The sequence below is a fragment of the Doryrhamphus excisus genome, linkage group LG20, assembly GCF_037039965.1.
Source record: "Doryrhamphus excisus strain RoL-2023G ecotype Guam linkage group LG20, RoL_Dexc_Guam_v1.1, whole genome shotgun sequence".
Lineage (NCBI taxonomy): Eukaryota > Metazoa > Chordata > Actinopteri > Syngnathiformes > Syngnathidae > Doryrhamphus > Doryrhamphus excisus.
The window spans coordinates 11,588,659-11,613,726 of record NC_136376.1 but is presented as its reverse complement, the minus strand read 5'-3'; the positions used below and the strand labels follow the sequence as shown (position 1 = coordinate 11,613,726).

The 25,068-nt window shown below is 40.8% G+C and overlaps 1 protein-coding gene across 2 annotated transcripts in view; it reads right to left on the bottom strand.

Annotated features, from left to right (window-relative positions):
* The window catches only part of cdh23 (cadherin-related 23), a 183,632-nt gene that overhangs the window by 145,017 nt on the left and 13,547 nt on the right, over positions 1–25,068 (bottom strand). For both annotated transcript variants that reach the window (XM_078787361.1, XM_078787362.1), the window contains exons 4-5: positions 2,687–2,829; positions 746–793 (exon numbers count right to left, since the gene is read on the bottom strand). In XM_078787361.1, coding sequence (XP_078643487.1) covers positions 746–793; positions 2,687–2,829 — 191 coding nt within the window. The remainder of the gene's footprint in view (positions 1–745; positions 794–2,686; positions 2,830–25,068) is intronic.

The following is a 25,068-nucleotide window of genomic DNA, read 5'->3' as shown; positions in this document are numbered from 1 at the left end:
CCATGTTTTGTACTTTTGTACTGAACATTATGCTCCATTATGATTCTGTCACCCCATTACTTAATTTGTACGATGACCACTTCAGCTTTTTTGGATCGTGCTGCAAAAATCATATACATGATGGAGACAAAAGGGGAAAAAAGAATAAATATCTGGCTTCAAGAATGAAATAGTAGCTTTAATATAGACTCTATGAATATACAGGGGAGGGTTACATGCCATTATGTACTGGAAATAGGGATCGACCGATATGTTTTTTTTCGGGCCGATGCCGATACCGACACTGATTTTTTCTATCACCCTTAGCTGAGGGCTGATTTTGCTTGGGCCGATACTGCTTTTGCTGCCTCAATTTACATGAAAAAATGACAATGATAACAAATATTACAGGTCTCAAGTTTAAACAAATATTTATTTAAATGTAAACTGAACACAGTAGGATTCAGCTTTCTTAAACACACATTTAAACGGCATTATCAAATTTAAAAGGAATAAATATTCAACCATGTGCAAAACAACGAACCCACGCGCGTATCGGCCGATACCGATTCAAGTAAAGAACACAAATATCGGCCTGATATATCACCCGGCTGATGTATCAGTCGATCCTCAATTGGAAACTGCATAACAGGACAGATCACTAGCGTGTTTACATGAGTTAATATAATATAGGAATACAAGTGAAAAACTGAAACATATACGTATGTAAGACAAGAGAGCAAAAGGGATCAAATATGCTCTTTACCTCTTGGATGTCACTCACGTAGAATTCAACTTGCATTTCTGACTTGGTCTGATGAAGACAAATACACATCATATTTTTATTCAAACATTGCAAGACTTGGAAATTGGAAAGTAACAAGTATACAAGTATATATACTGCAATCCCTTGTTTTTGTGGTTAATTGGTTCCAGACCAGACCATGATAAGTGATTTTATGCAAAGTAGGATTCCTTATTGATAAATGTAATATTTTCATACTGTCAATGGTTAGCATGTAGGCCACCCAATCTCCGCTTGGGCATCTCTGTGTGCAGTTTCTATGTTCTCCCCGTGCATGCGTGGGATTTCTCTGGGTTCTCTGGTTTCCTCCCACATTCCAAAAACATGCTAGGTTAATTGGCGACTCCAAATTGTCCATAGGTATGAATGTGAGTGTGAATGGTTGTTTGTCTATATGTGCCCTGTGATTGGCTGGCCACCAGTCCAGGGTGTACCCAGCCTCTCGCCCGAAGACAGCTGGGATAGGCTCCAGCATACCCGCGACCCTCATGACATAGAAAATAGATGGATGGATGATTAGAGCATAGAGAATCTGTTTATGTCCTTCTAAATATAGATTGTATCATTGTTAGAGCCCCCAGACATGAAATAACACCCATACAGTCACCTTTACAATCATATTACTCAATGTAGTAGATATAATGATTCATAAATCACGATAAGGCATGAATAAATAGGACACAAAATGGACTCACAGACAAGTGTTTGTTTGTTTTTGGACAGCCTACTTCCTACTTTTTTCCCCTACTTCCTTCCATTTTCTCAATGTAACATTAGAGCCACTTTTTACTACATATCATCATGTCTGTGAATGCGTCTTCTGAATGCCGCATAATTGGATTTTCATTCATTTAGCCAATGTACTTATTTTGAAAAACCATGACAGAGTTAAGCCACACAATTCGACCTGAAAAGTGGTGAGGGGTGACAGTATATATACTCCTGATCAAAAATTTCAGACCAGTTGAAGAATTGCAAGAATTGACATGTTGCACTGTTGGATCTTTAGAAGGTTCTATGTAGCACTTCGAAAAGCAAAAACAAGAAATGGGAGTGAGACAAAAACAATGAGTAAACAACTTATTGCAAACAATCATTAAACTGAAATGGGCTGTTCATCAGATGTTAGTATAAGCCTTTAAAAGCCAAATTATTGGCCTCTTGCAGCACACCATTGCTGCAGGTTGAAGGCATTCAGACTTCTGAGGGTTATAGAACAAAAAAGTCAAATGGTAGACCCATAAAAAAAATGTCACCATTCCAACTGGCTGTCCGTCAAGACATGGGACCATCCTCGGCCCAAATGAAGGTTGGTACTGGTGCTGATTGCAGTCCAATAACCGTCAGACGGCAGCTGAGAGAGAAGGGTTTTAAGAACAAAAAACATCTTCAAAAGCCTTGTCTTCTTCAACGCTACAAAATTGCCCTTTTGGAATTTGCACGAGAGCACCAAAGTTGGGACACTGAAAGCTTGAAGAAAGTTTTGTGCTCTGAAGGAAAAAAAAATACAACCTTGACCGTCATGATGGCTTTCAACACCGCTGGCAAGGACATTGCATCATGAATAACAACAATATGTGCAGGGGCGTCAAACGGCAGTTGGCTATGTGGAGATGTTGCAGGAGGCTGACTGAAGGCCGACGTAATGGTAATGACTGGCCTTTTCAACAGGACAACACTACAGTTCACAATGCCTGTTTTTTGGATCATCCTGCATGTTCCTCTGATCTAAATCTGATTTGGGGGTGGATGGAATGGAACCTTCTTTTGATCCAACACTGTAAAATGTAAATTCAGCTGTTTCTTAAGATTTGGTTAAGTTTTTGATCACATATGGTATATAATACTATATCAAGTTCAAACATTCACACAATTGTTTGTACGATTGCATGCTGATCTGACCTCTCGATCGAGCTGCTGTCGAAGCCACACAACACCAGTGTCTTTGTTCACGGAAAAATACCGCATGGCTTCCTCTCCGGAAACCCCATACATGAGGGGTTCCCCCTCGGGGTCGCTTGCCTTGAGCTGGGCCACAGATGAACCTGCCAGACAAAAAGAAATTTCAAGATGAACCAACAGTCTTGTTAATACAGCGTTTTTTGTAAGTAGTGAATTGGACTAGTGACGTAGATGCTAATATCACGTTTGGAAGCTTAATGTAGCGATCGTGTTGTGATCTGACAAATCTGAAGTAAGTTTGATTACTACAGCTTCTGTTTGAACTCTGATAAAAAAAAAGTGTCCAACGTCTCATAATTGGAGCTAAGGACTGACACTGTGAACATCAAAAGGAGAAATGGAGACCGGATTTCAAGGTTTATAATGTATATTTCTTTATAGTGTGTCAAAAAATCCACTATCACCATGGGGTTTCGAAAGGCTGACGACTGTGTGATGACGAGGACAGCTCAAGCTAAAAGGATCATTTTCCTCAAGACATTAGTTGTCGCTCTTGCGTCACTTAACAGAGAGAGAGAGTCTGACAAAGTGTGTGATGAAGGAATTATGAGGGTGTTCAGTTCTGAACCTGAAGACGACAACTTAGTTTTTAGTTCCCAGGAGGAGGATGAGAAAAAACATTTCTTTCATAAAACGTTTTTAACCTCTTTCTGTGAACTAAATATCCCATGTCCATATATCCATGGACACCTGTGGCTTAAATACAGGTGTGTATTTATTTTTGTTTCTTTAAATTTAGTGGGTGTGGCTTATAATGGTGCGGTCTGGAAATTACAGTATATTAGATTTGTATTTTGTTAGGATTTGTAGTTTATTCTTTATTTAATCCTTTTTATTACTACAATATTTCTTTATTGGTTCAGTTGCTATAATACACCTTGTTTCTTTCAACAGATTTGCAATTAATTCATTTCTAATGCATGATTGCTCAAGTGTGTTTAATAGTATCAGTAGGTGTCATTTGGTAGGCCACAAAAAAAGTTTTGTTCCAGGTCTCAAAAAGCCTAGAGCCGGCACTTGTATGGATAGAGAAGTAATTACAGTACATCATTTACACAGCCAGTGAGTGTGCCCAAACACACCGTGTGTGCTTATCATCGCTCCCCACTTTCAGGTACATCGACAATCTGGGGAAACCGAACTACATCATGGCTGTCATTTGCGCACCAAACTGCTTCACACAACAACCTATTAAGCTTCACAATTACACTCCCCTCTCGTTTTATTAATACACCTTATTTTCCGATCAAAGAGTGGCTAAAATGACTAATTAATGTAAGGATTTATGAACCCTTCTCATTGCGTCTAATGAGATTTATGCTAATTCAGATACTTTCAATATAATTTATAATTTGGTCTAAGACGGCGTAAATTAAGCGTTCTACCTTACAGTCATCAATAACTTTTTCCTTCCTTCTTGCAGCCCTCAGCCTGCTCTATATGGCATACTCTCAAGTGACTAATAACAAATGCTCACTCAAGATTAATGGTACGTATGTATGTACGTGCCATGTATGAAAGCCACTTATGGAACATTAACTCCCACTCTGGAAAACAGTGCTGAACTTTGGCCAATCTCCATAGAATAATTGATTCAACACTCACAATAAAACCATTACAGCTACTGATATACAGTACGTATACACATACACCGGGGGCCAGTCAACTCAAATAACTTCCACTAGCTTGTCAGCAACCGGATTATTTGCCATTCAGCATCACATTGTAGACTTGGTAGTGTATTTAACTCAATGAATATATTCAAATTTAACTATACACAAATACCAAGCAATACCACAAATTGAACTAAAGTTATACATTAATTGTTTCATTAAAAGAATTAATGAATTAATGCAAAACTTTGCCTTCCAATCAGACAATGATTAACTGTCAGCTTAACTCATGATACAAATAAATAACAGGTAGTTAAAACACATAACTGACCACTACAGAAAAAGAAGACACTGAAAAGAAAATGCAGGAGTACTGAGAGAAAATGGAGAAAAAGTAAATTGACGGTTCATTACGAGATTTTACGTCAACAACTCAAAACCTACAATAACGCAGTCAAAAAGGCACAAATTTCCTATTTCTCACAACTCATCACCAACCACAAAAACAATCCCCGGTTCCTCTTCTCCACCTTTAATATTTTAACAGGCACTCATTTTAATAAAGTTTTAAGACACCAACAGATGATCTTTGTGAAAACTTTGCAGACCACTTCAGAACTAAAATCAAGGACATCAGATCCTGCCTGTTACCCCAGAAAGCCTTGTCTGTTACCACACCTGGACTGTTGTCCTTGCATGAGGAGAGACTGGAGAGTTTTGCTCTGGTTGATGCGAGGACACTTGGTCGAGTTTTCTCCCAAGTAAGCCCAACAACCTGCCTTTTAGATCCAATTCCCACTTCACTCTTAAAATCACTTTATGGATTCTTTGAGGAGCAGTTTTTAAACATCATGAATTGCTCTCTTCAGACGGGTGTCTTCCCCACCGCCTTTAAAACGGCGGTGGTGAAACCCCCTCTGAAGAAGAGCAATCCAGACCCCAACGTTCTTAATAATTACCGACCTGTATCCAACTTGCCGTTTTTAAGTAAAATTTTAGAAAAACTGTTTTTTTTTTACCAACTTAATGACTTAATGATAACAGAAATAGCATTTTCGAGAAACATCAGTCTGGCTTTAGGAGGAACCACCGTACCGAGAATTTAAATAACAAAAAGCTCACAGTGTTGGTTCTACTGGATCTAAGCTCTGCTTTTGATACAGTGGACCATCACAATTTATTCAATAGACTCAGACACCTGGTCGGCCTCTCCGGTACTGTTCTTAACTGATTTTGTTCTTATCTCACAGACTGATGCTTTTATGTAAGTATGGATACATGTTCCTCAGAACCCATGAAATTGAATGTGGGGTTCCCCAAAGCTCAATTTTAGGTCCACTCCTTTTTAATCTTTACATGCTTCCCCTTGGGGATGTCACCAGAAAGCACGACATCACCTTCCATAGTTATGCTGATGATACACAGCTATACATCGCCGTGTCTCCTGATGACTCAGGCCCACTTGATGCCCCTTTTAACTGCATTGTAGACATCAAGTCATGGATGGCAGAGAATTTCCTACAGCTCAACCAGGACAAAACTGAGGTTTTAGTTATAGGTCCTGAAGGCCAGAGAGAGAAAGTTTTAAAGTCACTACATTGGCTCCCCATCCGCTTCAGGATCGATTTTAAGATTCTCTTACTGGTTTTTAAATGTCTTAACGGCCTTGCACCTTCTTATTTATCTGATCTGCTTTTACCATATCAACCCCTGCGGACCCTGTGGACCCCTGTATATACAGTGCATCCGGAAAGTATTCACAGCGCTTCACTTTTTCTACATTTTGTCATGTTACAGCCTCATTCCAAACTGTATTAAATTAATCTCTTACCTCAAAATTCAACACAAAATACTCCATTATGACAATGTGAAAAAAGGTTTTTTTGACATGTTTTGAAGCTATTAAAATAGAAAACAAAAAAATTACATTTACATAAGTATTCACAGCCTTTACCATGAAGCTCAAAATTGAGCTCAGGTGCATCTTTTTTCCTCTGATCATCCTTGAGATCTTTCTACAGCTTAATTGGAGTCCACCTGCAGTAAATTCAGTTGATTGGACATGATTTGGAAATATAATAACTGTCTATATAAGGTCCCACAGTTGACTGTGCATGTCAGAGCACAAACACCAAGCATGAAGTCAAAAGAACTGTCTGTAGACCTGCGAGACAGGATTGTCTTGAGGCACAAATCTGGGGAAGGATACAGAAACATTTCTGCTGCTTTGAAGGTCCCAATGAGCACAGTGGCCTCCATTATTCGTAAATGGAAGACGTTTGGAACCACCAGGACTCTTCCTAGAGCTGGCCGGCCTTCTAAACTGAGCGATCGGGGAAGAAGGGCCTTAGTCAGGGAGGTGACCAAGGCCCCGATGGTCACTCTGTCAGAGCTCCAGCGTTCCTCTGTGGAGAGAGGAGAGCCTTCCAGAAGGACAACCATCTCTGCAGCAATCCACTAATCAGGCCTGTATGGTAGAGTGGCCAGACGAAAGCCACTCCTTAATAAAAGGAACATGGCAGCCCGTCTGGAATTTGCCAAAAAGCACCTGAATGACTCTCAGACCATGAGAAACAAAATTCTCTGGTCTGATGGCTTTCGTAGCTACTATATATCCTCATTTACTACCGTGTTCACTATTTGAAAAGCACTGACTTGGACCAACCATTTAGGTCAGGGGTTGGCGGTCACCTGGTGCTAAATCAACATCTGGAGGCTACCATTCTCTGCCATATGAGTAGGATTCATGTGTGTTAGGCGTGGGCCTGCCATGGGACACCCGGATTAAGAAAGAGAAGGGTCTGGAGGCCACAGCCCTGTTCATTATACCAGTGACATCTCCAGACCTGTCGTTCATCTGAGTGCTGATTCATTGGGGCAAGCACTGTCCAGATTCCAATTTCATGTTATTGTGAATTATAGTTTGAAATTTTATGGTGCACAGTGGCCTATGTGGCTTAAGGGGCACTGCTCGCTCGAGACAACCATCAAAGCAGGGACAAACAAAGGAAAAGAAGACACCTCCAGACAAGACAGGAGGGAACTGAGATATTTACCTGGTGATAAATACTTGATGAATATTCTTGAGACAGTACCACAGAGCCTGAGGGATCAAGTCATACAATCAGCAGTGTGATGAGTCAGTGAGATGCCACTCATGTTACCACAGTGTCCATCCACTGACAAAAAGAGCCTTCAAACACATCAGCCATGCCGAGCTGAAGCTTCTCGAAAGCCACGCTGCCTCACATCAATCACCCCCCATCATAAATTCAAACAGGCAAACACTGACTTCAGCTTACTGGCAGCAAAAGTCCATCCAGTGGGGGGTGCATGCTTATCTACGGTACTTTATTAAACTGCAAAGGACATAACGCTTTAACTACAACATCTATTACGGGGAGGAGCTCGGTTTATAAAACTGTGACTTTAGTTTAGTTTGGTGGATGAGTCCTGCACGCATGTGTGCAGCATAGCAGAGTGTAATGTGATCACTCCTCTTCAGTTACATTTAAGCTGCATGCGTTCATGGGTGGGTGGAGGGCGGGGGCATTGGGTTGATCGACACACCGTTACAAATACAGTCACATATGGTGACTATTGAAATCACTGCTTGTAAAACTATAATAATAAAACTGTAATTGTAAATCTTGGCTGCAAGGTGGCCTAGTGGTTAGCATGTTGGCCACATAGTCAGGAGATTGGAAAGATCTGGGTTTGGGCATCTCTGTGTGGAGTTCCCCCCCATGTGTGGGTTTTCTCTGAGTACTCCGATTTCCTCCCACATTCCAAAAAAACGCATGTTCATTTAATGGGTGCCTCCAAATTGTCCATAGGTATGAATGTGAGTGTGAATGGTTGTTTGTCTATATTTGCCTTGTGATTGGCTGGCGACCAGCTCAGCGTGTAACCTGCGTATCACCCAGTCAGCTGGGATAGGCTCAAGCATAATCCCCAACCCTTGTGAGGGTCCCCCACTGCATTAACTCGGAGCCTCACCTCCAGTCAAAAACAAAATAAATTATGCTTTTGTGGCTCTAAATCAAACTTATGTTAACCTTCCTTTCCTCTGCTATTTGTCCAGCGTGCTATGTTAATGTTTGAAGAGTTCAGATTCCTTCAGGGAGGCAATCTCGATGTGGATATAAACCAAGATCTAACTCAAACGATAATAGTGTGGAGGACGGAAATGTGCTCGGACCTCCATTTCCATACAGAGAGATGTGTGTGTTCAGGGGCCATCTTTAATAGGGAATCTGGTGTGCAGGTGGTTCATTTCTCTGTTGGATAAGGATGGCTATGGAAAGTAGTTCCCCCAGGGAGGTCAATTAGGCAACTAACAACAAAAAGGAAAGGAAGAAGAAAAAAGGCCATCAAGCGTTTGCAATTCTTTATGGAGATGACAGAAGGAACAAACAAACAAACAAAAAAAGACACTGCAGAGGATGAAAACAATTATTAGAAAAAGCCAAATAAACCATATTTTAACAAATATTTACCTCCTTACATTTACTTTTTCCCCCACTTTTTTTGGGTTATTTTCCGTTTATTACCTCGTCCTTCTCTGCCGCGTGTGTGTGACATCAATAACTGTGATGGGAATGAGCTTTGAAGACAAATAGTGCCCCGAGTCTGGCTTTAAGTGACTCCCGTGTTTCACAAGACCAACCACAAGAGTCCTTGGGAGGCCGTGTATTAATTCGCCAGATTTATGACTAAATCTGTCACGGATGGGAGGAGAATACCCTCCTCAACCTTTCCAACAGACATCCCTGAGAGAAATGTACACTACTGGACCAAACATGTAGAATGTGGCCAGACACCTGTTAATTGTCAGTGTATTCTGTTCACATATGGGAAAATACAACCCCGACATTTTCAGACCTGCCAATGTGTACGCAGTTTCTTACATGGCATGCGTTCTAATACTTGAATATGCTGTATTCTTTCCTGTGCTCATTTACACATTTTAGTGGTTTCAGCGTCCTTGTTTAAGGCTAGAATATGCTATATTGTCATGCCACAGACTGGCTCCTCCCCCTCCAACACTCTGGCAGAGGTTGACCCGGACCTCCCCAAAACATGACGACACTGACCTTTGAGGCTGTGATTAGTCGGCTTGTGGAACATTATTTCCTGTGTGTATTCAACCCCGTTCAGAGGGCCAACACCTACACGAACACGTCTCCTCCAATTTCAGATTTAATGATTGTTGTTCCCGTCTCTCTTTACTTACCATCGTTCGCTCATGACTGGAAGCTAGCAAGCTAAACAGTTGACAAGAGCTGTGTTTGCTCACAGATCTCGACCCTGACGGAGAGCTATGAAAGCAGGGGTGGCCAGAGTGTTGGTCTGTGACACATAATGGAAATAAAACAAACTAAAACAGCAAAACTGGTAAAACTACAGAAAAACACCAACTATAGTGATGAAAAAGACGAAATGTTGATTAAGAACAGCTTCTTGTTAAATATGGATCACATTTGTCTGCTGTTTTACAACGTAAAATGTATATGGAAACCATGTTCAATGATTTTCTAATAGTTTTTGATTCAATTCAATATTCTTCAATAGCCGAGTCAATTGCCTGATTTCAAAGCAGAGGGAAGCATGAGGGAATGATACATTCATTCATTCATTCATTCTCTACACCACTTATCCTCACGAGGGTCGCAGGTATGCTGGAGCCTATCCCAGCTGTCTTCGGGCAAGAGGCGGGGTACACCCTGGACTGGTCAGGAATGATACATTAAAACTATTTTTACAGTGTATGGCACTTTGCTCACTTTGAGTCCTGAAACAGGACTTATTCTGCAACTGATTTTTTTCTTCTTGAAAAACAAATCTATACATCTCATAAGATGCATCTTCACCATGCGGAATGAAGTGGACAGTGGGCAGTCATCATATTAACCAGGGGTGAGAACACATGAAAAATAATTACACATATGTTGATATATGATATATTACAACATATGTTGATAGATGAAGGAACATATGTTCTGCAAACATTATCCGAATGTCAGACATCGTTATGTGCATAGTAACATTCAGGCGCAATTACCATTTGCTATGGGAACAGGTAGATTTACTGGTATTCCAGAAGAACCAGGATAATGTTTATGAATTTTGGAGAAATTCTAAATGAAATTAATTGTCATGTTAAGTGATTTTGTCACACTTTTGTTTTTTGCTACTTCTGCTTTCTGGGTTTTTGCGTGTTCCACTTGCCGAGACTTGATTCTCCTGAAAGGGGTACCAGCGAGTGTGTCTTCACTTTGAGGGGCATGACAGTGATATAAAGCTAGAACTACATGAAAATATACTGCAAACACATTGTATAAACGGGGGAAACGATGCCAAATACTTTCTTTGTGTCTGTTGTGTATAAACACAATCTAATGTCAATTTCAGCCAGTTTGTGCGTCGCCATTTTGTGACATGCAAAAAAACAAAAAATAATAATTACCCAGTACTACAAAACGGTGGAACTTATGTTTTAGCTGAAGTATAACATATCATTATGCAACAAACGCATTTTGTTGCATCCAAAACATGTACTTTGACCAAACGCCAAGAAAACGTTATTCACGAAAACAGAGTAGACGAAAATTTAATGAAGGACCATTTGACCTGACGTCTGCACTGACACAACTTGGAGTATTTCTGTATTTTCTTTATTGTCAATATCAACACACCAACAAGTGGCACTGATTCAGAAATATGGCACAGTGTCCATGACACGCATTACAATGACATTTCTACTGATCTATTAAATGTTGTTTACATCATGTTTGTGTGTGACTCTTGAAATGGACCAATCAGAATCGTTTATTTAGACCGCGGTCCGTAATCCACAATCCACGTTTTACCCACACTCGTTGTTCGCGATCAACCAATCAGCGATGGTTTGACTAGGAAAACATCTATCATGGCGTCCCTGCCAACATGGTCTAATTCTTCAACAACTTCTGAAGGAAATCACCAAAAAGTGATGAACCAGTGCCTCCTAAACAAGTATTTTATTAGCGGCAGCAAATCAAATGATGGCACAGGTGAGTGAATCACATTCCTGTGACAATTTGAAGTGGTCACAATGAAACACCACCCATTAGATCCAATACCAAGTGCTGATTTTGGACAAGCTACAAAATCTAGCGCTTCCATTTCTCTGTGTATTTTTCTCACCTTTGCTTCACAAATTATTGTTTGACCATTGAGTTTTTTTTCTGGATTAAAAACACTTTACTAGTACACAAATGTGTCTATTCAATAATGTTTCATTGTGGTGCACAACTTATAAATATCACTGCTTACTACGACTACGATGTGTAAGGTAGCATGTTAACATACATCTCCACAATTTTTCAGACATTCTTCCAAATACAATGCATCAGTACTATTATCTGATGAATTATCAGCATATATTGATATATGATATTATTATGGCAGTCTTTTCATTTTACATGGGGCAAGTTCGGGCAAGTAGTTCTCACCTTAAGGATTCCCCATGGGCAAGTCATTTTTGTTTTTAACGTAGAGCCTTGTATAATAATAATAATAATAATAATACATTTTATTTGTATAGCGCTTTTCAAAATTAATAAAATTCATCAGTCATGTTGTGTTTATTTGGATTTAGTAGGTCAATATTGAAATCCCCCCCAACAAACACAACTTTCTGATTAGCAGTTGAAAAATGCTCCTCCATCCAGTTATTGAAGGATTCCTATATCAGAGCCAGGTGTCCTGTATATACAACTTACGATTATATTTTTCCTTTTCTTCCGTATAATTTCAATTGTAAGACATTTGAATAAATCCATTCGACATTAAAATACAACATTCATTCGTTAATACACAGCCAAAACAAGAGTAAAAGCGGGGCACAGCAGTCAGGTATAAAAAGTTAAACATTAAAAACAGATTTAAAGAGGTGGGTTTTTGGTTGTTTCACGGAGTGAATGGGGCAAAGAGTTCCAGAGGGTGGGGGCAGCGATGGAGAAGGCCCTGTCACCCCAGGTTCGGAGCTGGTCATACAGGGGAGTACCAGGAGGTTGGAGTCTGAGGCGCAAAGGGGAGGCGGGGGATTTAATAATAAAAGGGGAAAAAAACATACAATGTATATAAAATACAACGTAAAACCCATAACTTTAATATACGTAAAATGATGTAATAATTGTATTTGCTGTATATCAGTAACAATGTGACAAAACCAATCCAATGACTGGCCTTTGTCAGTGTATATTTGAATTTGAAATTGCTACGAATGACTATCGCCACTTGTCCAACGGCGTGATTAAGCTCTGACATGAACACGGCAAGAAATTTCTGCCCAGGGTTGGCTTTCTGACGCATTCAAAGAGTGAAAGGATGAAAACACTGAGTGACAAGGCAATGACTAACCAATCACTATGCGAAAAGTCGGACAGTGAAGCACATTAGTGGGCAGTCATTTCACGCGTTGCTGAGAAAAGACAGACCTGCCACTGCAAATTCACATGCAGCTCTGGTCACTCTCAAATCGCTGAAGAAAGATTGTCACTCGTTTCTATTCCGTACCATCACAGCCTTGCATTTCTCTCTCTCTCTTTTGTTTTTGTCATCCTCTCATCAGTCTCTGTTCTGCTTGTTGAGGCCAGACAGACAGACACAGGCGGCTCTGATTGGACTAGACAGGATGCTGTGTGGTACTGAAGGTCCGAGAGTGACAGCCGAACCGGTCTGCTCAGTCATTGTCAGGCGACACCCAACCAAAAGCACATCAGTCCAACCAACATGTCCATCACCACTGACACTCTGCGATGCCTGCCTACTTCAATAAATCTTTCTGTTCCGCTCTGAACGTTCGCCTTTGTTGTTCAGTTGGTAATACTGTTCTTATTCTCTTCTTATTCGCCTTTTGTTTTTCACACCACAAACATTCAGGCTCTTTTATTTTGGCCTGTGGGTGACCTCACTTGAGCTCAGACTGAGCTAAATCATGGTCAGGTAATGGAACATGTCACCCACAATATGAGGCTACACAAACAGACACAGTCAAACAAAAGCTCCTTCTGCCTTTTCACCCTTTTCATACAGTGGTACCTTGGTTTCTGTATACCGCAGACATCGTTTGACCAAACTGTCACGCCCTGTGTGGGTTTGCACGGGACAGTTTGGGTTTGAGCTTCCGATCTGGGTTTTCGTTTCCTTATTGCACGGTCTTATTTTGTCTGACTTCCTGTTTTGCCTTTTCTGCCACTGTTGTCTTAGTTACCCACACCTGTCCCTAATTTGAGTATTTATTTAGTTCAGGTGTGCGTCTCCCTGTGTGGGATTATTGTTGTTTGTCCGTCAGCAAGTTGAGTTGCCTTTTCTTCTGCTGCGATTACAGCCAGAATAAATATTAATTTACCTGCATTTGGTCCTGCTCTCTGCATCCTGGGGTCGCACCGCAACATAGACATGCCGAACCGTGACAGAAACATTGGTTTTGGTTTTTGTACACTGTATCGGTTATCATACAACCAAACATTGCGGCTAACAAACTAGTCATTCATTTAATTTACTGAACAGGGAGAAATGAAAGCGATAATTGTGCTTCAATTGGTGTTAAAGCAGGTTTGCACAGCAGGCAGCATGTTCAGGAAACATCACCAAAAAAAAAAGAAGTCCCAATCACAACAAGAGATATACACCAACAACAGAGAAACACGACGCCTGCATCACATCCCCACAGAGGTCTGCCCAGGACCAGGTTGGACTGCCAACACATGAAATGTCTACCCAAAGAACTCTGAACCTCTTCCACCTCTTCTTGCCAATAAGAATCTCCAATAGGGATACCCTGGTCAGGGTTTTATGCTGCCGATTTGGATACAGATCATTCTTAAGTGAGACTGGGTGATATTGATACATTTAAAAAACATTTTACTTACTTTTTAAGAGAACATACTGTGTATCCCTTGTCAAACTTAGAGAGGATGAGAAACATTATTTTAAGAAACTTTGGATGTGAGCGTACATTGTCTGACAGAGCTTTGGCAGGACTGGACTCCAAAGGAGACAGTAGTCTTATACCTCTCAGAAAGTTCAATTATTTTTCAGGTTATTTGCTTAGCCTTCTGACTCAAAGGGCGAGTGTTGTCCAGGGTTTTGGCTGCATAGCTGCCATTTGACTTATGCTGCACCGAGAGCCTAAAAAAAAAATCACCATCCTCAATCATGTGCTTTCTAAATTAATGCTATTTAATGTGCTACCCCCACAATTTTTTTTTTCATGGCACGTTTTGCTGGATTCAAGTGAAAGTGATGGTGGCCAAGTATGTCTCTAGACCTGAACCCAACTGAGGGGGGCACTTGCCAGATCAGTGATGTCATCCTGGAGGAGTGGAAGAGCATTTGATCTTAAGGTAGTGCAATATGACTATGGGGCTCACACATTGAGCACAGGTCTGAACAGTCAGTTACGACGGTCACTGTGAAAATGAACAAGCCAGGTGTGCTGAAGCTAACAGCTTAGCACTGTGATGCAGCTGTGTCAGTCAAAATGGATGGGGTGTCCTTCTGTGTCTAAATATATGGCTGTCTGCCATGTAGATGTAGAATGGCTATCCCTTTCTAGCCTTTTTTCATCCGGTAAGGTGTCAGGCTTGTTTTATTGATAATAAATTAACTCATTACCTGAAGCGGTCATTAGCTGCAGGTCCTAATTAGCCAAGATGAATATTGTTGCCTGACAAAGACAATGGCACTAGCAAATTGGCAATTGACCTCGTTGGTCAAACTGTGGAGCGGGATCGAGAGACAGCATATAAAAAATAGGATATAAAAAAAAAAGATGGACAATATCAGCTTCTCTTCCTCACTGCCTTAAACAAACCTCTCTCTCTGAAGAAAAGCAGCACCGAACGTTTTTAAAGTTGGTTGGTATAGTATACGTGCTATATACTGTATTACAATACAGTAGTATTTTTCATTCGATACGATGCATATCATTTTTATCCCAATAAAACATGAAAAATTCATCCATCCATCCATTTTCTATGGCTTATCCTCACTAGTGTCGCGGGTATGCTGGAGCCTATCCCAGCTGTCTTCGGGCAGGAGGCAGTGTACACCCTGGACTGGTGGCCAGCCAATCACAGGGCACATATAGACAAACAACCATTCATACTCACATTCATACCTATGGACAATTTGGAGTCACCAATTAACCTAGCATGTTTTTGGAATGTGGGAGGAAACCGGAGTACCCAGAGAAAACCCACGCATGCACAGGGAGAACATGCAAACTCCACACAGAGATGGCCAAGCGGAGAATCAAACCCAGGTCTTCCCCATCTAACTGTGGGGCCTACATGCTAACCACTCAGCTACCGTGCGACCCACATGAAAAATATCAGTGCTAAAATAGGAGCCCAGCAAATTAAATAATATTTATCACATTTTTAATGGACTGTGAAAATCATTTTCTATGTGTGAAATGAGTTTGCCTTTCTTTTGTCGACTTTTCAAACTGGCAGAAGGAATACTTGAAGACATTGTGACGTGTTTAACAAACCACCGCAAAATATTTGCACTTAAGTCAAGACACCAATGCTATATCATCCGAAGGGGACGCACACATAGTGCACACAGTTACTAGTAACAAGTAACAAAGATACATGCATTCCCTAAACTCTCACCTATAGCGCCCTGCAGTGAAGCAAAGAGAGGTGGTTGCTGATGTGAAACATCAATTTCCAGGTTAGCTGCTCAGTGTGGCTCAGGCTGGTATCAGCCGTGACCCAGCCGGGCCAGATAAGCAGCTGCAAAAAGCTGATCTGCCATCCAGCAATGCACCTCTTTGTAGTGGAGAATGTGGTAATACCTGCACACACGCGCACACACATACATATACACAAACTAAAACTTTGACAGAATTAATAAATTATGTGGTGTTTGAAATGTGTTCACATAATTCCAATTAATTATACAGTACAGAAACCCATACAAGTGACCAAAATGCAAGTTAATCATTTGATAATTATAATTACTGTATATGAATTATATGATCTTGGACAAGTACAGGTAGATTACTTGTTGTACAGTCTTATTGGGCTATTAGAATCTTGCACCACCAGTGTCAGAAATGAAACAGTAGACACTATAAGTTCACACTGCCGGTATGATGCCCAATTTGGGTTTTTTGTTCAAATCCAACCTTTTATGAATCATGAACAAACCATAAAGTCACACGCCTTGCCATGTATTTGTAGAAGTAAACATTGCCCCATTTGTGCTCTCCTTAGAGAGTCTGTGGCAATTTCAAGGATTTTGTGCAACGGAAGTTAACAAAAATGAACTTTTGTCAACATCTGTGAGCACCTTTATCCAAGGCTAGGGTATGAAGCCCAATTCAGATTTGTATTGCTAAAATTGTACCTTTCATGTGGTCATTCACATTACAAACAAATGTGACGTATGACTTATGACGTCTACTGGTCTCCTGTTTGGTCCGGTTCCTTTGGTCATGACTGCGTTCACACAAACCAAGCATACCATCCCAGCAGAGCAAACGGGCCGTTCTAACTGGAACAAAAATGACAAGCGTGAACGCACCATGAAGTGCAACAAGTGTTCAAGCACTCAAGTGTGGTGATCATCACCCCTCAGATGGGACTGCTGTACTTGTACGCATGATAACGACTGCCTGAGTTCTGTACCAAAAAATCTGATTATGAATACATGTACTGTTAAACTCCACACAGCTTCTCAACTGATAATATTCAACATCACTTTTTTACATTTAGATTTTTATCATGGCCTTAATGCCTTGTAATGTTCTGATGCAGGCATCCATCCATTTTCTCTTATCCTCACTTGGGTCGTGGGCATGCTGGAGCCTATCACAGCCAATCGCAGAGCATATATAGGCAAACAACCATTCACACTCACATTCATCCCTATGGACAATTTGGAGGAAGCCGGACTACCCGGAGAAAACCCACGCATGCACAGGGAGAACATGACATCGATGCAAATCAACTCTGTGATTGGCTCTTCCTGTCAGCACTGCTCACCCTGGCGTTGCACCACCTTTCCTCAGACAATTTCAATTACCTTTGAACCGCCACAAAACTATCACGCACACAGCCGGCGGCTTTTCAACTTGCTTCTGCAGTCAAAGTAACAAACTGTGCGGCCATTACACAGGAAATGTGAAGCCACACACAATGCAAAATCATCTTTCATCAAATATTTGACTGTGAAGTAGAAACCAAAGAACAACTGAATGGTGAAATATCAACTGGGGCAAGAATTAAAAAAGTGGCCTGCTGAACTGTAACAATGGACACCTTGACAATGTCTGTGATAAGTAGTAAACCGATTGTGATAGCCAAGCAAAAAAAGGAGAAGGAGGGTCAGGACTGGTCACACTCTTCCTTTTTTGTTTTGCATGTAATCCAAACCTGCAGTGACACATGGGAGGCAGGTTAGCTCTACTTAAGTGTCCTGTGCAACAACTCAACCGTCAGGTCTTTATTACAGCCATGACCTTCCACCTCTTGAAGCTAAGACACTTTTATCAAGCAAATGGAATCCTAACATGTTATCCCTTTTAATAGATTACTACACATTTATTCACAATAAAAAATACAACAAAAAATCAGCAGTGATATTAAGTGAAGTGAAAGTTATGCATGAACTGTATCTTTTCACAATAAGCTTCCCTTGTCGAGAACTGATATTTTCCTGAAACCTGCCTATGCTCCATGGCTGATTACTAAAGGATGGAAAAAGGCAGAAACAAACTTCTTTTTCTGATGAAAGACACGAGTCTACTCTTTCTTTTGGCCTGTTCCGTGTTCATATAGACATAGAACACAATATTCTGTGTGCCTCAAAAAACTGTCAAAATCGCCTAAAATGTCAGATACTGAAGGTTTTTTTTGAAAAATGTCTGGATTGAATGAGTTACCGCTAATCATCAGTTAACTATGGACAAAAATGTGATTCAATATTTTCATTGATTGACAGCCCTAATAACCTAATAACCGCGGCACGGCGGTCTAGTGGTTAGCGCGCAGACCTCACAGCTAGGAGACCAGGGTTCAATTCCCACCCTCGGCCATCACTGTGTGGAGTTTGCATGTTCTCCCCGTGCATGCGTGGGTTTTCTCCGGGTACTCCGGTTTCCTCCCACATTCCAAAAACATGCTAGGTTAATTGGCGACTCCAAATTGTCCATAGGTATGAATGTGAGTGTGAATGGTTGTTTGTCTATATGTGCCCTGTGATTGGCTGGCCACCAGTCCAGGGTGTACCCCGCCTCTCGCCCGAAGACAGCTGGGATAGGCTCCAGCACCCGCCGCGACCCTCGTGAGGAAAAAGCGGTAGAAAATGAATGAATGAATGAATGACAGCCCTAATTAATATTGAATCCTACTTTGTGGAAATGGACTTATCCTAGTCAGGTCTGGAACTAATTAAACACGATAAATGAGGGACAACGCAATGCGTCCAGGAAGTGACAGGCATGTATGGCACAGTATGTTTTTCAGACGTAAACATGGCCCTGGTCCTGGCACATTTGTGACAATTTCAATGATTTGGTGCAACCTGAGTCAACATTATCTTAATCAAATTATTTCAACTATAGCAGTTTGTGGAGAACTTTTTTTAGCGTCATTAACGCATACGCATCATGAGCACGTGAAAGCACCAGGGCAGCCGCAGAACTTTGAGAGTTGTCGTAACACAGACCTTGTTTTTGGTGTTCAACTAATAGTGTGCCGCTATAAAGGTGGGTAACCTGGTTATTTCTCATTCTTTCAATGCAGTTTGTACCGTGATATTTAATTATGTTATGTGCCTTAAAGGAGACCTATTGAGCTTTTTCCACTTTTCTGACCTATAAATGTTGTTACAACAATGTTGTATTCTCAAGAACTTTGATGACCTTGCATCCAAAAGACGTTTTGGATGGTTGCTGACACAGTTGTTTTCCAAGACTGAATTCTACTGATGTCAATGTGATCCAGACTTCCTTATAAAAGCAGCAGATTGCCTACCCGCAGTAAACATGGACCTATGTATCCGGTAGTCTTCGGGAGCACTTGGGAGTGTGACCAATCACAGAGTGGGCGTACCGAGAAGAGGGCCTGGAGTGGAGTAAATTACCATTTGGGTTGGAAGGAGGAAGTCCATGGAAACTTCAGAAAGAGGTACAGAATGTGGAAGATCTAGAAAGCTGTCTGTGCTATTCATTGTGTACAGCTACTCTATAGGGGTCCACAACTCCAAACAAAGCACAGAAAATGAGCATAAGAAGTTCCCTCTAAGCATCCAGCCGCCGAGCTGGTCACTAACTGCTGAGCCAAGTGAACTTTGTCAGCGTCGCCACCAATTCATTATATTGATAGCCTGCTATTTCAATGTGCTCAGTGTACTGCTGATAGCTGAGATGTTATGTTGCTGTACATGTGTGTTTATGTCTTGGGAGGGACGGTCGCCGTGTGTGACTGGCCAATCACAGAGCATGCAGAGTGAATACATAATACAAATTTTCCTCACGATTACAGATAATGAGGAGCTGGACTGGTTTCATGCTCCGATCCGGCAAAAATGCATTATCCGTAACGGATACTGGTCTACAACGAGTATCCGGCTCATCCCTAATAATGACACTAACAAATCCTGTGCCGGGAAAGTGCAAACAGTCTTGCCCACCGTTATGATGGATGGTGTGTTTGCAGACACTGCTAAACTATGCAGACCATTATTTCTTGGGAAATGAATGGAGGAGCAAGGTACCATGAGGTAGAGATAAGAGATGATTGACTAAACCAAAACAGAAGTCCCTCATCAGCAGCACTCAGCTGACATTGTGGGACAGCTAAATGACAGTAGAGAGCTGTATCTGGAAGTAAGAAGATCAAGTGCATCCTTTTAAGCGAGGTACCCGAGAAAAGCTAGTAGTCATTAGGAAGATCTTCTGGACATGTTGGGACTCATCTCCTGTTGAGATCAGGTAGTTCAAACTTTAACAGGGAGGCATACTTACCTTCTGCAGCTGATAGATAGGTTTTATGAGGCTAAGACACACACAGACAGAGACACAGCCTCTGTGATGCTCATAGCGCATCCACCAACTCAAACAGTGACAGATAGAGCAGCAGCTGCCAGAAATACAGAGAGGACAGGCACATCTCATGCCAATTTGACTAAATGAGAGCTGAATGTGGGAGCGTAAACACACTTCAGCACTGGCCTGTACAGTCAGCGAGTAACAAATATCTAGAGCACATATTCTGCAAGAATAGATGGCCCTGGATTGGGTCCAGAATCCCAGAAAAAGGGAATCCACTCAAAGAGGCTCTTTCACCTTCTTTCCCCGACAATGCTATGATTACCCTTTCATTTTATCACATCTCATTTTGTTTTATTCCTCATTTTATACTCACGTTTCAGCTTTAGATTACCTGATCTGTGGAAGCAGACAGGCGGAAAATTCTTGGGTAAAGTCTTGTCTTTAAAAAAAAAAAAAGTTCCTGCCAGCCGAGTCATTTCCGATTTACGCTGATTTGAAATGATAAGACACGATTGAACATGTATTAGAGTCTACATGCAGGCATTTTCTAAGCATATGACTGTGGTGGTTTTGACGACTACCCCTGTAGTTATTGCCCTATAATCAGAAAACGCTTACATGACAGTTTTTTAATGAAAACAACTGTCTTTTGACTGTTTGCTCGTACTAGGGATAACATACCGTCTGTAGTCTGTGCCATAATGGTAACGGTAGACCAAAATAATAAGTCTGTATCAGTGCCTCATTTTGGTGCTGAATCAGAAGTTAATATACTATGGGCACAAAAATGAGGCATGACTTTTTTTTTTTTTTTTACTAGGGGGACCTAGTATGCTTTTTTCAACTTTTCTGACCTATAAATGTTGTTAGAATGTAGTAATATCGTGTTAAATGATCTGAACGCTTGGTTTCAAAGTGAAAATTTAAGTCAACCCCATCCCGGCGTGCTTGTTTAAACATAGATGAGGCCAATTTGGCAGACTGCTTTATTACCTCACATGCCCACACCAAGGCATGGCATATGAATATCATAACACAAAGTCATTTTATTTCCAGCTAATTGAAACGGATGAATGAGAAAACGGTTTAAATTGACATTAGTGTCTTTTGTTATGCACTGTTAATTGTTTCAATTATTTCTCCTGGTTGGCATAATAGATTTTCCAGGAAGTTCAACTCACTGCATATTACTTCACTAATTCAAACGAACCCATGTCAACTTTTATTTTTAAACTAAGCATAACCTCTGAGTCCCAAGTAAATGATACATTACATCATGTTTTACAATTCTGTATCTTGGCAGAATGTCAAATATTAATGGACAATTCCAATAGTTATTTATATTCCAGTGAGTTGTGATAATTGTAAACACAAATTACAATTTAAAAAGACACTCATTACAAGTGTAGCTATCATACTAGTAATAAGCAAAGAGAGGTGGCTCTCTTGTCAATATGGGTGACAGCTATTTTATTGAAACTGAATGAACTCTACGCTGGCGGAAAATGAGATATGTGGGAAAAAAATGGGTTGCCATTTATCGACAAATGACATATGGGCCGAGATGCTTCCCAAACATTGGTATCATAATGGCACCGGTGTCAACATAAACCGGACCAAAAATAAAAGTAGTCATCACTGCCTCATTTTGTTGCTAAATTAAATGTACACCTGCCAAAAGTGCTTGAGGTTGGAGTTTGTGCACGTACCGTTTTGTAAGAAATGCAGGATCCTACTAGACATACACACACTCTTTTTAAACATTTTTGCGGACAATAATGCAGTCCTCAGTTCCAACGCTAGACACCTCATCATGTCACACCGAACGAGGTTTATTCACGAACATCGTTTTTTTTTCCCCTACATTGCCCCCTGGTTTTGACATGACAATTGGGGTTTTTTTTGCATATTGGTGAATTTCTTACTTGGTTATTTATATTATTAAAGTATTTCCATTGGGCTGCACGGTGGTCTAGTGGTTAGCGTGCAGACCTCACAGCTAGGAGACCTGAGTTCAATCCCAACTTCGGCCATCTCTGTGTGGAGTTTGCATGTTCTCTCAGGTTTTCTCCGGGTACTCCGGTTTCCTCCCACATTCCAAAAACATGCTAGGTTAATTGACGACTCCAAATTGTCCATAGGTATGAATGTGAGTGTGAATGGTTGTTTGTCTATATGTGCCCTGTGATTGGCTGGCAACCAGTCCAGGGTGTACCCCCGCGACCCTTGTGAGGATAAGCGGTAGAAAATGAATGAGTGATTATTTCCATTACTATTCTGTTCAACTTGCATGTAACAAATTCCATAACAATAAAAAGGCATTGGTTTTGGACCAAATCTGCAAGTTTTACTTTTTTAAGTGCTGGTTCAAGCCCCGTTTAAGCACTGACACCACTGCAAAAATACCAGTACTGGATAGATTGTAAATGATTAACCCCACCTGAGTTATGGGTGTGTTTTCAGCATAACATTGCCTTCCATAAACCATTTATCATTGTCAGCTATACTTTAGGAAAAAAGACAACAAGGATCCAAACATTCTAATTAGCATGCAGCGACCAGCAACAATAACAGGTTGTGTTACTGATTTGTGCCCATGTGCACAAATGCAGCACAGTCAATATATATTGAAGGAAAACGCTGAGGAAAACCATGCGTCTGCTGGAGTGTTAGACAAGCCATAGTTAAAGTGTAGCGTTTGTGCATAACATCTGACAGCAGGGAATTGGATACAGCAAGAATACACAGACATTATAAACACGTCTAGGGGGAGGCTTTAATAACTCCTTCCTTAGGGCTACTTCCAGCTCCTTAATTATTGTTCAATTAGGAATACCAGCGAGGTAATTAAATAAATGAGGCATTTTCCAGTGGCAATAGGAGCATTTGAAAGAAGCAGAACAGAGTATATGCTGATAAGTATATTTGGACTGTATTGTTTGCTGTTCTCCTGGATCTCACAACACATGCAGCGAAAGATCAATGTGTGGCCTTGACGATCTTATCGTTTATGCGCTTAAACTCTCTCTTCCTCTGCTTATGTCCTTTAGGCACCATACCAATCAATAGACATTATTTGACCTACAGGTACCATTTGCAGTGTCAATTACATTTAATGTTATTGAGATAAGACAACATATCTAATGAGGTTATTAAGGTACAATGGATACTGACTTACTAGTGGATGGACGTTTCTTATTTCAAATAAATATAGTCCTTCTCACTGAAAGTTAATTACTCAGAAGAAAGTCTAATCTGCAGAATCACGGCAAAGTGGATTACGAGATTTAATCAAAGCGTTCTCTAGGTCGAATTGTGCATTCCAACTCCTGACATGACACACATTTGTATCTGCCACTGCATAAAAGTGAACGATCCCTGTGCTTGTATTTGATAAGCCATATAGCTGGATAGTGGTGATTTATGCTTTACAGTAGGCCAAGTGCTGTTTCCATAAAGACTATAAAAATCTAAACCAAAGTCCTGCCCCGTGCGTCAACGGCAGCCCACGGCTGATTGTTCATTGGCCTGCCAAACATTCAAAACAAACAAAAAAAACAAAATGCCATTTAAAAAAAAAACAGCAAACAATTATTTTTACGAGAGTAAACTCAAACTCAAGTTGTAAAACCTAAGAAGAAAAAGCCACAATATGTCATTTCATGACATGGACACGTGTGACTTATACAGCGGTGTGATAGAGATGCACCCTCAGCACCTAATGACTACAACATGATCTGTATCTTGCAACAATTACATCACTGACACTGAGCGTGACCACCTCCACAGTAAGTGGAGTGGTTGTGGAAACCAGATCACCGTTCTCACCTCATGCAACTTCAATGGTGGGTATCTTGGTATCTCTGGGCATCTTGAAAAGAGCTTATCAGTGGAACCTCGGTTTTCGGAGGATTTGGTTTGCGACTAAATGTATTGCCACATATACTGTATGTCTCGGTTTTCATACACTGTCTCGGTTATCATACAGCTGCATCAACTAAGTTTGTCGAGTGACCAAACAAAGAATCCAGTCTTAGTGACTCAGACTCAGAAAGTGGTTCTTTAAAGGGGACCTATTATGCTCATTTTTCCCCCTTTGTATTGAGTTGTGGTTTCCTATAGAGCAGCTACACACAATAACCCGCACAGAAAGCTTTTTAGATTTTGCAGAATCTGCACCTATTCCAGCTGTATTGCCTTTGATTTGCCAAAACGGCCTGTTTTAATTTATTCCACCCATGGCCCGGTTCCAGGCATGCCCACTTCACTGCGATTGGTCACACAACCAGAGTGCTTCTTAACTATGAACCATATAAGGAAAGCCGTCCCTCTGTGACATCACATAAGGGACAGTTTTACCTTGTCTTTTGAAACCGAGCGTAAAACCTCATTATCTGAAACTTTGGCATCGTTTACAACATTCTAACTACATTTATACATCAGAAAAGTGGAAAAAGCATCATAGGAGTTGGGACACAAGTTGTAGAACCACTGGTCTCTTAGAGACACCGTTGTCACGTTTCGTCTTGCTGGTGTTGCGATGCGACCCCAGGATGCGGAGATGAAGCGGAAGGTGCAGGAAAAAGCTTTGCTTTTATTTTTAGAACAGGCGAAATCAGCACTGTCTTCCAACACGTAGCAAAAAACATACA